Below are 12,475 nucleotides of genomic sequence, written 5' to 3'. Positions count from 1 at the left end.
CAGGAGACCCACCTGCTCGTTTGCCATCCAGTAGAATAAATAAAAAAAAACTAGCTTTCGCACGCGGCTTCGCCCGCGTGGAATTCGGTTATCGCGCGCTGTTCCCTCGGGAACTGTGCACTTTCCGGGATTAAAAGTAGCCTATGTCACTCTCTGGCCCATAAACTATCTCTATGCCAAAAATCACGTCGATCCGTCGCTCCGTTTCGACGTGAAAACGGACAAACATACAAACATACAACAAACACACATTTTCGCATTTATAATATTAGTATGGATGTGGTTTCCGCCCGGGTACATATTAGGAACCGCAGACAGCATACAATCAAGGACTTTAACTCATGAGAATTACGATACAGATATCTGTATTGTAATGAGATTTCATACATCATTACAGCACCGGGGCGCGCCGCACCGCGCGCACGAGCAGCAGCAGGTCGTCGCGCGCGCAGCTCGTGGGGCAGACATACCTACCTAGTTCTCGTTCATGCAGGTCATTCTCAATGGTTCTTGGACACATGATTGAGGATTAATATATGGATGTTAATAAAATATTGTATGCAACTGTACGTAATTAGGCCTTAAAACACTCATGTGACCCTATTATGAAAGGACCCCTATTACGATACAGTTGCATAAATAACTATTATGAACACACAACGGTTGCATAAAATTTACAATACAATACAATGACTCTTTATTGTACACCAGAAATAGAAACCAAACAGAAAACAGGTAAGTAAGTTTACACAGAGAGAAAATTACAAGGTAAGCAATAGGCGGCCTTATCGCTTAAGATCGATCTCTTTCAGGCAACATTTTTTGATAGAAAGTAAAAACTCTTTAATTTTTTTTTAAGAACCTTAAAATTTACATTAGAGTTTACCAAAATAATAAGTTTAGGTAAAAATCTCATTTTTAATACAAAGTTTTTTGCTGACTGTACTTTTTGTCGAGTTTTGCATTGCATTGCACCCAAACTACATTTGCATACAAAATCTCAAATCGATGCCATTTACCGTTGAAGAGTTCCGTCCTGCGGAGACAACTAGCAGATTATTGTATTATGTATTACCATGATATTATTTAGTTATTTATTTATTTATCCTGTAATTTACATGTAGGTATGCCAAATTTCAGGTCCATCCGATTACGAAAGTTGGCCGAATTTGACTACAGACAGACAGATAGACAAGCTTATAAATTATAATAAAAACCACTGTAGTCACTTCAAACCGACAAAGACAACCGTCTCTTAGCGCCATCTCTACAAATAATTTAAGAACTTCTACAGTTAGACTGAAAACGCGGGCGGGCACACTGTTGTAAAAGTGTCGGCATACGTCAATTAAATAGATGTCACTGTATTCAAAGCTTGTTCTGTTGCTACCGTGATTAAAACGAATGCCATCTATCTACTAACAGCAGTAACTATTAGTTTGTTTCTTGGTGGATAGAGCACAGGAGTAAAATAACGGAAGTTTCCGTTTCTTTACTCCTGTGGTAGATACAGATGATTGGCGCCACTGGTATGTTTTCATCTCATCAACATATTTCTTTTTCGAATATAGTCATCATCATCATAATTAAGAATGATTTTTAGAGTCTTTTTACTTATTTTTTGATTGATACGGATTGACATAACGTATAGCATACCAAAGTCATTTAGTTACCTACAATGCCCTATAAGATTATTAAAGTCAAAATCAAATATGAACTTAGAACACATACACTTAGGTTGAAGTTCACGAGTTATACAGTATACAGTACGTTCATTGTAGCATGGTGCGGGTGACAGCTGTCAATATCACAAGACTAGAGAGTCAAAGTGTCGAAACTTGAGTCGATAAAACTAATAATTTAAAATTTTAATAATAATTATAGTCTGTCAAAAAAGAGAAGAAATTAAAAAGTGGCAACACTGTAGTGTCATCCCTTTCAAACCCTGTCAAGCCAAAAAGGGAGGACACACGTATTTTTTATTTCAACTCCAAATTTGTTACTGTTACGGTCATCCCGTGATGTTTTCATCATCATCCTCACTTGAAGCTTGAAACGCGGAAACTGAATTCGGATTTTTTTCTAAACGCTTATCGTCATCCGTCCATAAAAATAATAAAAAAACAAATCATTGAATTCGGAAAACAGGTTCCATTATGTTGTATCGTTCCACAGGTCGATTTACAAGAGCTATAGAATGAATCAACCTGTATTTTAAGAAATGCTAACTAATAACAGCTCTTTTAAATCGACCTACATATTTTATTAAACCTCTGTCGATAGATGTATATTTTTTTCTATACTTAGTGTACCTATATAAATAAAAAAATGAGGGTTTTCAAACAGGCAAAATATCGCTAGATGGCGTTAGTATCGAGAGTTCCGTTCGACGTTTGACGTTTGCTCGTGATTGGTTAAAAAACTAAATGAGCCAATCACAAACAAACGTCAAACGTGAAATGCACCTCACGATACTAACGCCATCTAGCGATATTTCGCCTCTGTGACAACCCTCATTGAAGAAATAGATGTTCGCTCTTCACTTCACAACGGCTGCACCCATGTGGTTAATTATTTTTTGCTGTGATTGTAATGGTCAAAAGAAGACTTGTATGAATTGTATGATATGAAATTTATGAAAACTGAATGCAATGTAAAAAAAAAATAAAATTACATACAAAAAATGAGCGGGTGAGTAAGAGAGAAGATGCTTACATGGCACAATTAGTCTCATTTTCATCATTTTGGTAATTAATTAAAAATACTTTACTTCTTATAACAACACTATTTATTACTATAAACAAAATTCTTATTAAACTTCAAATAACGTACTATCTAAAAACTTAACAATTAAATACATCGAAAATAAATTAATATAGTCTCCGATAAAATTCACTATTCCCATAAACCTGTTTATGAACGGCTAAAGCTTCAGACTGACACTTTGATTGAGCTCTACTATAAACGTTATGTCAATCCAATTTATTGAAAGGGTAAACCAAAGAGGAGTAAACAAAGACGCCATTAACCCGACCACAGACATTTAATAATGTGGAAACTTATTCAAAATAATAAATCTGTTCAGTAAATCGATTATATAGAGATATGATGAGATGAGCTAGATCAAAGTATTCCAAAGACTGTTTATTCAATTATATAAGCAGAAACATTTGTTTTTTAATTTTAAGGTAAATAAATAATAATCGCTTATTCAAACGAGTATTAATCGATTTTTAAAATGTCAAATTTCCACCATCTCTACGCTAGTCTATGCTACTGCAGATTATAGACGAGTTTCATTCAAGAAATAACATCAGATTTTAAAGAAGATTTTTTAAATGAAAATTAAATATTGAAATCAAGTGAATTTTGGTGAAAAATGTGATTAAACGTCTAGTTAAAAAAATGAATTATAGATAAATGTGCTATTGATTCGATCCAGTAGCTGTTTATACAAGAATTTTGATGAAGTCGTTTTGTTTACACTTTCCATAAATTGGATTGACATAACGTATAGCATACCAAAGTCATTTAGTTACCTACAATGCCCTATAAGATTATTAAAGTCAAAATCAAATATGAACTTAAACACATACACTTAGGTTCACGAGTAAAACAGTACGTTCATTTTAGCATGGTGCGGGTGACAGCTGTCAATATCACAAGACTAGAGAGTCAAAGTGTCAAAACTTGAGTCGATAAAACTAATAATTTAAAATTTTAATAAATATTATAGTCTGTCAAAAAAGAGAAGAAATTAAAAAGTGGCAACACTGTAGTGTCATCCCTTTCCAACCCTGTCAAACCAAAAAGGGAGGACACTACAGTGTTGCCACTTTTTATTTTCTTCTCTTTTTTGACAGACTATAATGTCATTATTACTCCGATTATTACGCTGATTTTGATGAGAATAAGTAAGGCTAAACGGAGTTTGCAAGAATAATTGTTACTGTAATTAATAATAAGTACCGATATACCTAACTCAAGATCTATTAGGTCCCATCACTATAAACGAGTCTCTGGTGTTACATCACATGCATACACGTTTCTTCACTTAATTGTGCTTTGAATTTATTTAATTGATTATAAAAATATGTTCAAATATTTTACGCTAGTCTATTCAGGCTACAACTGAAAAATATGGGCATTTCTATCTACCGTTTGTACCCTGACTTTATCTCTCCGATTTCAACTAAATTTGGTTGGTAGACTCAGTCCAAAATTCCGAACTGGAAAAACAGGGTCTCCAGATGTGTCCCCAAAATATTGTATGGATGTCTCCGTTTTGTTACGAAAATTATTAAGAAAAAATCGTAACAAAACGGACACATCCGTATCACCAAACCATGCCCATATACTTCCATATAATAGACCGCAGCACCTTTTTTTGAGTGAAACGAAACGTGTATCAATTGTCACCCGCACCATGCTACAATAAAAGCACTGTAGTTCGAACGACTATATCCTAGGTCCATGACAACTTTAGGAATCGCTGGCTTTCAAAGGGTTAAACCTACTTTCGTAATTTTTCATATCCACGATTATTAATCGACACGATTAAGTTTAACAAGATCGGCTTCTATCTATAGACCGGTGGCGCCATCTCTTGAGTTTTGGGCTTCGCTATGAAATTGACAGTCGATAATTCTTGGTTAATAACACAAGTGGAAACGTCAAGGTCTAGGTTCTGGATATCGGTTCCTTAGAACATAGCTGTCCTCCCATTTGACTGGCCTGAAAAACAATTTGAATATTGCTGAATTGAGTTTTGTCAGTTTCTTATAAAATTAAACGGGTGAGTAAAGATATAGTACAGCACGGAAGTATTATTTACGTTGCCTGCGAATCTGCGAAGAATTTGCTTATCGTGCATAAAGGAATAACACAATTTCCGGGATAAAAAATTACACCTTGTCGTTTTCAAAGTCTTAAACTGTCTCCGTACTAAATTTCATAGATCTATTGACAGACAGCGACCCTGGGATTCCAATACTGCAATTCTGATCGTTAATAATCAGTATACAAAATGCCGTCACTTTTACGTCATCAGCACCGAAAGTTCGCGCCCTGTGGCCCATTTCACGAAGCTACAAGTTACAATTTACAAGCGGTAGTCTCTTTTCAATGCATACTGTTAAAGAAAGACTACCGCTTGTAAATTGTAACTTGTAGCTTAGTGAAATAGGGCACTGGTGATAAGATCCCTCATTTCTAGTGTCACAGGAATTATTTTAAAGTGAGTCAACCATATTGTAAGCACAGTGTACCTAGTAGGTAATATAACAGTGATCTTACTCGACAATAGTGTCAAACATCATGCTCGGCAAATCCCAATACGCACAAGCCATAATGATTAGCGAAAGCAACAAAATACTGAGGCCGAACGACATTAGGGCTCGTTTATGCCGCTTGATGCAATCGAGTATCGTCTTGCATTGTGCATGCACCTTTATCTTGATACCCTCAGGATCGGTCTTTTTCTGCGCCGCGGGTTTTGGTCGTCTAAAAAAAAAAGAGTATCAATATGTGGTCATCAGAGACTAAGCACATGACGGGAGCTGACATTGGCTTATCTTTGCGTTACATCTGCCACTTCTGGAAGCGTCGTGCACACGTCTAGGTAATACCGCGCACTTATACCATTACTAGTTGTTACACTACGCTATAAAACAAAACTTAACACATATGGAAATATTTCGCGTATGACCAATTGGTCGTCAGAGATGCAAAATCGCTATTATAATCATTGGAACTGTCTAGACACCCAGAGGCGTGAAGCGTAAACAATTCATTTTTTTTACACAAGTATTATTGTGTATAACTGCAAGGTGTTGCATCTACAGATGTGCAAGTTGCGAAAGTTTTCCGAAAGTTGGGAAAGTTCTCGGAAATTTCTGGAAACTTTCACAAGACACATTGGAAATTTAAATCCCCCATATAAAATTGTGGGAAGTTTCCGAAATTTTCCTACATGAAATATTCCGCAATTTTGGAAAGTTTCCCTTGGCACATCAGTAATTGCATCTAAAGCTGTTCCTAACCCTCACGAGAGTAGTGTCTCAGAGTTATTCAGCGAAAACCACCCCACTGGTAGCCCAAAAACATCATCTGAACGTGCACCTAAGCGCGATTACCAATACGTGTTCAGAATATTTTTGAGAACAGCTCCGATGAATATAATGGGGACTATAATTATTTTGGCAGAAGGAACACGTGTTGTTGTCTGCTCCCGTCATTGATGCTATTTGATTTATAGCTTTATAGCTAGAGAGTATTCACTAATAAAAGCTTTCATATTTAGCCTATTATATGTTAAAACGTGTCCAACAACGAGTAAATAAAACCATAAACATCTCTAAAACAATCGCCGTAAAAATTAAAGGTCATTTTCAAGTTTTATTTTAACATCACAATCCTCATCCACTCCTTTTTAAATCCCACATTCTCTCTCCGTAGACATACAAAGTTATATTTTTAGAATTTTACCACACATCGTTCAGTCTACTTAATAGGTATACAAATGAACATTGCGCACAATGTGCTGCAACCTAGCGTGGAATAGCGCAAAAATAATTGACAGCTCTTTAGTAAATTTAACCAACACCCGATAGATGTCACTAAAACGAATTCTATAAGAAAGCGTTTAGATTCAACACGGCTACAAAAATACCGGATGCTACTCGAAGTATCAAATTTGAATTCGACTACGAAATTATTATTTTTATCATCCATGATATAATGCCTTGCCATTTGCTTATGATTTTTCTATTCCGAGATCCGTGTCATACCAATAAAATTCAGGTTAACTATAACCACAACCATTAACCATGACAATCTATTTCTTCCGTTCCCTCCATATCTTTTCTAGACCCCACTCCCCACTCTAAGCTACTGGTGGGACAAAAGGAAACTCTCAAGGCGCACCACTGCGATGGAGAAATAAAAAAATAAAGATAAAGGTATTTATTTTCTCCACCACAAAATATAAGGTACATACATTACAATCGAAATAAAATCTTATAAAATATATGATTATGCTTCAATTAACGAGAAGCTAATCAAAAAGACGCGTAAAATATTTATAAAAACTAAGTAAATAAGCAATAAAAAGTTCACTTGGGATCCGGTAAGGGTGTTGGTGCTTCTCTGCCAACTCCAACAGGCATCAGAACAGCTTTCTCCTTGGGCAATAAAGTTAACTCCAAGTCTATCATACCCTAAGAAAAAGAAAGGGTTTATTATTATTAGGATTACATTACTAAGCCCTCTCATTTCGAGAGGAGGCATGTGCTTGCAGTGGAACGTTGTGAACTTCGTTTTCTTTAGCATTAGAAAGAAGGTAAGCGCTCATGACGTGTCCTTTTATTGAAAAACACTTTTGAAAAATAAGTCACAGCAAATATGTAACAATTAGCAAGGACCTATGGTCATTTACATGCTTTTGGTATCATAAGTAATAGTTACTATTTTTTTTTACGTTTTTCTATAAAAAGACACGTAAAGATTTTTTACCCTTTTTCTAATGCTAAAAAACGAAGTATAGATCGGGATAATGATGATGATCGTCGCGGTTATAATATATTATCATATTATCATCTCATGACATACAAATTAAAAGACTGGCAGAAGGAAAGGATCAGTGGAAATTTCACCATCGACAAAAGTACATCTCTTACAGTATGAATTAATGAGGACGATGGTGATGGCTTATTAAATCAGGCTACTTTTTTAACCCCCGATGCAAAAAGAGGGGTGTTATAAGTTTGACCGTTATGTGTGTCTGTGTGTCTATCTGCGTAACAAGGCTTATCAAGCCTTGTTGATTTTCAACCACTTCCTCAGTTATGTTTCGGTTCGTTTAAAAATTCAATTAAAAATTTCAATTTTCGAATATCCACTGTACTCTCCTATTCAGCACTTTGCTTTTACGTCAAAATTCATTCTTAGCTCAGGAGCCATTCTATCAAGACGTGCTTAAGTCTCACAATATCATAAAACTTTGACGTTAAAATATCCATTCGTGCTTATACTTACATAGTTCTCACAGTTCAGTGAATCAGTACTTTTTATAACCAGTTTCATCTTCCACTTGAATCCTGTTTTACTTAACTCTCAAAGGGATCTTGAAGGCACATTTGTAAGTCTTATATAACCGTTTTTACTTATTTACAACGTCCAAATTTGTTACTTTTTATATTAAGTCTCTTTTCGTATGCATTGTTACAGGTGCCTTCTATCTTACTTTTATATATCTCAGGTTGCTTATTTTTACTATGCTACTTAAGCAGCAGCACTAGCGACATCTATGTTCCGTCGACAGATGTCACACTCTTTCCTCCAAAAAACGAACAATAATTTGATTGCTTAGTAGCGACATCTCTTGTCTGGGTGAGTGGTTAGTTCTGAAAGAGTGTGACGTCTGTCGACTGAACATAGATGTCGCTAGTGCTGCTGCTTAAGTAGCATAGTAAAAATAAGCAACCTGAGATATGTATGCATAGGAAAAAATCGTGTCTAGATTACTGTCCAGCAGTGGTGTAGCCCCTACGGGTTATACACGCAGCACGGATTGCTGAGGACCTGGGTTCGATTCCCAGTGCTGGTCTCTTTTTCTGGTTTTTCTGTGCATCCATGTCTTAGTTTGTATTTTCGTTATAAATTGTTATCATTCTTTGTACATTGTGTGTGTGTATCGATATATGTATGTATATCAGAAGTCGATAAGTGAGAAGTCAAAGAATGCCATGAAAACTCCTCTCTCTGGTTATATATCTCGTGAAATTTATAAAGTTACCGTGGGATATAGACTAAACCAAGTTGTCGGCAACAACTAGTTAAAAAATCTAGAAACAAAAGGTACATTACTTACATCAGGATGGTAATTCCCCGTTGATCTGTCGAGCGTCTTCAAAGGCCACCAGGCCCGTACGGTCCGTACCACGAAGAGGTTGATTTTGCGCCTCTCTAATATGGCAGGCGTACAATGCCGCGCTATTTTGGCGCCGCGGGGCATCGACGTTAGGTCGAGCATCAATGTACCTTGAACAATCCGAATTATCCTTTATAAATGCGATAGTGAGTGTGTTTGGTACGCTTTCACCCCTCAAGTATTGAAGCGATCATGATGAAGCTTAGTATGGAGATAGCTTGACACCCTGAAAATACATAAGGCAAAAGGTGGACTGAACAATAATGTCTAGAAATAAAGAAGGCATAAATAAAACTCCCACTATTTTTTTTGCGTACGGTACAGTCGAGTTTATAATCTTTGTGAGCAAAAAATTTATCAAAAATATCTGAACACGCTGCTACTCCGTTAACAATAGAGTCGTGTTCAGATATTTTTGATTAAATTTTTGCTCACAAGTTTATGAACTCGACTGTACGTGGATGAGTGCGTGAGTGTCGGATTAAAGTTCTTCTTTTTAGTGTCCATATTATGTTCAGATGGTCCCAAAAGGAGATCAGCGCCGTCCACAAGATGCGCATGTCCCAAAATGGTCCCAAATTAGCAAACTACCTACCGGAATTTGCTAATTTGGGACCATTACGTGACATGCGAACCAATTTGAAAAAATATTTTGTTTCTTTCAACTGATGAACCTTACGGCCAGATACATGTAAAGGCTAGTAAGACAAACATACCAAGGAACTCATCGGGTGACGCTGCACTGTCCTGCACCTGCACTATGAGGATGGGGGGGAAATGCTCCTCCACCTCCGTGAACGGACCTTTCTCTTGGAGCACTAACTGGGTAAAGGAAAGTTTAAATTCATTGTCAAATCTGCCAAGTGCTGGTAGAATGAACTGTAAACAATTACGCTACTCACCCGAGATCTTACAGTTACCACTTCTACGAGCATGCAACTAATTTGTGAAAATAAAAGTGCAAAAATATGTATCTATTTGAAGCACTTAAAATATGTTACGTCAGAATAAAAGACTCCGTGGTACAGTCAAGGGCAAAGATATCGATACTGCCAAAGTTACAAAAATATTATACTTACAAGACTTTATGCACTTAACATTAAGGCCATGTTTACATATTTTTGCGACTTTGGCCGTGTCAATATCTTTGCCCTTGACTGTACATAATTTTTGAAGGGTAGATAAGTCCTTATTTTTGCACTCGACTGTACAGTCACCAGCATTAATATGTGTCACAGAGGAGCGTGCAAAAATATCTGACACGTCCTTCCGGCGCGGCCCTAGAAATAGAAGTTTCTCGATGAGGGCTACGGCATAGATGTCGCTAGCGTCACTGCTTAAGTGACTAAGTAAGAAACAAACAAGCTAAGATATGAGGTGCATAGGGGAAATTCGTGTCGGTACCGTTGACCATCAGTGGTGTAGCGGTATAGCACGCGGTACGGATTACCGAGGACCTGGGTTCGATTCAGTGATGTTCTTATTTTTCTGTTTTTCTGTGCATCTTATTTCAGTTTGTATTTTCAATTTAGGTTTTACGGGATGACCGTAAAAGTAAAAATTTGGAATTGAAATAAAAAATACAAAAAGATTCCAAAAAAACAATCCTAGAAATAGAGTCGTATCAGATATTTATGCACGCTTGTTGCATGCAGTTGAGTTCATAAACTTGTGAGCAAAAATTTCATCAAAAATATCTGAACACCTACGCCGTTAACAAAAGAGTCGTGTTCAGATATTTTTGATCAAAATTTTGCTCACAAGTTTATGAACTCGACTGTACGTATTCAAAAACTCGTGTGATGTTATTATAATCTCCCCATATGAAATTTCAAGAAGTTACCGTAGGCTTCCCACATGAAAAATTCCGCAATTCTGGAAAGTTACCTTTGTTACATCAATATGTACGAGTACGTGTGCGATATTTTCTGATGATCGAACCTTACGGACTAAATACAATAATTTTTTCATCACACTTGCTCGTAAACAGTGTCGTAACATGCAGGCTACCTCGGTTGCAAACCCCCAAATAAAACCCTCGACCTTAATGTGCTTCTCATGAAACCCGTGGTCGGTAAATGAGTCATTGCCCGTACTCATTTTCATGTCATGAAGCCCAAGGTCGGTAAATGAGTTTGTTACTGCATGGTGTGCTGCTGCTCCGTGCGCGCGCTGCACACGCACGCCATGCACATGCTTGGTGCTACCAAGAGCGCAGTTAGCGGTATCGGCAATTTTTGAAAAAATATTAGTTTTTCTTTTACAAATATACAATTTTACTCGCAAATGTGATGAAAAACATTGTATGTCACACGGGCTTCACACTTCTAATAGACTCTCGTTCGTAATTCCTTATTTACCGCCCTTAAGACACAATGTACTATTGTAGCCAGAAATCTACCAATTTAATCAGGAAGAGTTCACCTTTCTTTCAGCGTGCTGATAATGGAAATGGAAAATCATTCTCCAGTTGAAACTGCCTTCGCCGCCCATGCTTTCGAAGTGGATGTCAGTGTCTTGTGCTTCGTCGCTCGGTCCTATCCACCTACAATACAAAATATGTAAACGAAATGCAACAAGTATATATTTTTAAATTGCCTATATAGTGTCCCACTGCTGGGCAAAGGCCTCCCCTTTCTCCTTCCACTCGCCTCTGGCTTCGGCAAAATGTTGCCAGTCCGGCTAGAATATCTCTGCTCCGGTGCCCGTCGCTTGGAACCTAATCAGTGGTGATTTTGGCCCAACGATCCGGATGCATCCGGCAGACATGTCCTGCCCAGTCCCACTTGAGTTTGGCGGTTTTTGTCCCCACATCACCAATTCGGGTTTTTGAGCGCAGTTCAGTGTTCCTTATTCTATCGGCTCTTCGAACACCTAGGATACTGCGCTGCATAGCCCGCTGGCAAACCTTGAGTGTATCGAGGTCAAAGATATCTTTACACTTTAGTACCTTGTCACAGTATGCCTTCTGACTACTTTAAAAGTTCAAACATGAAGTTACAGCGACAAGGTACAAAAGTATATAAATATCTTCGAATAATAAATAATATACAAATAATAAACTGAAATTGACACACACAAACATCACGCCTGTATTCCCAAATGGGGTAGACAGAGCACACGAAACGTTACCGCTTCGGAGCCACTTTTAAGTTTAAAGTTTGACAAAAAAAAGGTACAATCGTGACAGGTTGCTAGCCTGTCGCCTACGGTATACCTTAACCTATATCCTATGTCACATCTTAAGACATCAAAGGAACAAATGCATTTCTCCATGGAGAGCTGTAATTCTAACCCGACACCATCTTTGACTACATAATGACAACAACTATTTTTTTCTTATTCTTCTATATATCCACAGAGAGGAATAGCACTTTTGAACTAAATTAACCTTTTAATAGTCTGTAAATTTTTCTATCTTTTAATGTACTACATGGACTGGTATACCGGGTGTGGCCTGTAATATGAGCAAATAATTAAAACATAGATCATACTCCTCAATCTGAACAACAATAGTTCAGCGACTTTTAAAAATAATTAGTTTTT

General features: G+C 37.0%; 1 protein-coding gene and 1 long non-coding RNA gene across 3 annotated transcripts in view; one reads left to right on the top strand and one right to left on the bottom strand.

Moving 5' to 3' along the window:
• Positions 1 to 2,864: 2,864 nt before the first annotated feature.
• LOC141437106 (otoferlin-like) overlaps positions 2,865 to 12,475 on the bottom strand; it is a 50,251-nt gene continuing 40,640 nt past the window's right edge. For both annotated transcript variants that reach the window (XM_074100331.1, XM_074100336.1), the window contains 6 exons: positions 11,354 to 11,474; positions 9,646 to 9,751; positions 8,870 to 9,039; positions 7,117 to 7,217; positions 5,296 to 5,502; positions 2,865 to 4,734 (listed from right to left, as the gene is read on the bottom strand). In XM_074100331.1, the coding sequence (XP_073956432.1) occupies positions 4,674 to 4,734; positions 5,296 to 5,502; positions 7,117 to 7,217; positions 8,870 to 9,039; positions 9,646 to 9,751; positions 11,354 to 11,474 (766 nt within the window). In that variant the 3' untranslated portion in view covers positions 2,865 to 4,673. The remainder of the gene's footprint in view (positions 4,735 to 5,295; positions 5,503 to 7,116; positions 7,218 to 8,869; positions 9,040 to 9,645; positions 9,752 to 11,353; positions 11,475 to 12,475) is intronic.
• On the top strand, positions 7,942 to 11,442 carry LOC141437127 (uncharacterized). The gene is made up of 3 exons (XR_012452366.1): positions 7,942 to 8,137; positions 9,615 to 9,755; positions 11,365 to 11,442. It is a non-coding gene; the product is annotated as an uncharacterized lncRNA (long non-coding RNA).

Source organism: Choristoneura fumiferana, chromosome Z (genome assembly GCF_025370935.1).
Source record: "Choristoneura fumiferana chromosome Z, NRCan_CFum_1, whole genome shotgun sequence".
Taxonomy (NCBI): domain Eukaryota; kingdom Metazoa; phylum Arthropoda; class Insecta; order Lepidoptera; family Tortricidae; genus Choristoneura; species Choristoneura fumiferana.
This window is presented reverse-complemented; position numbering and strand designations above follow the sequence as displayed.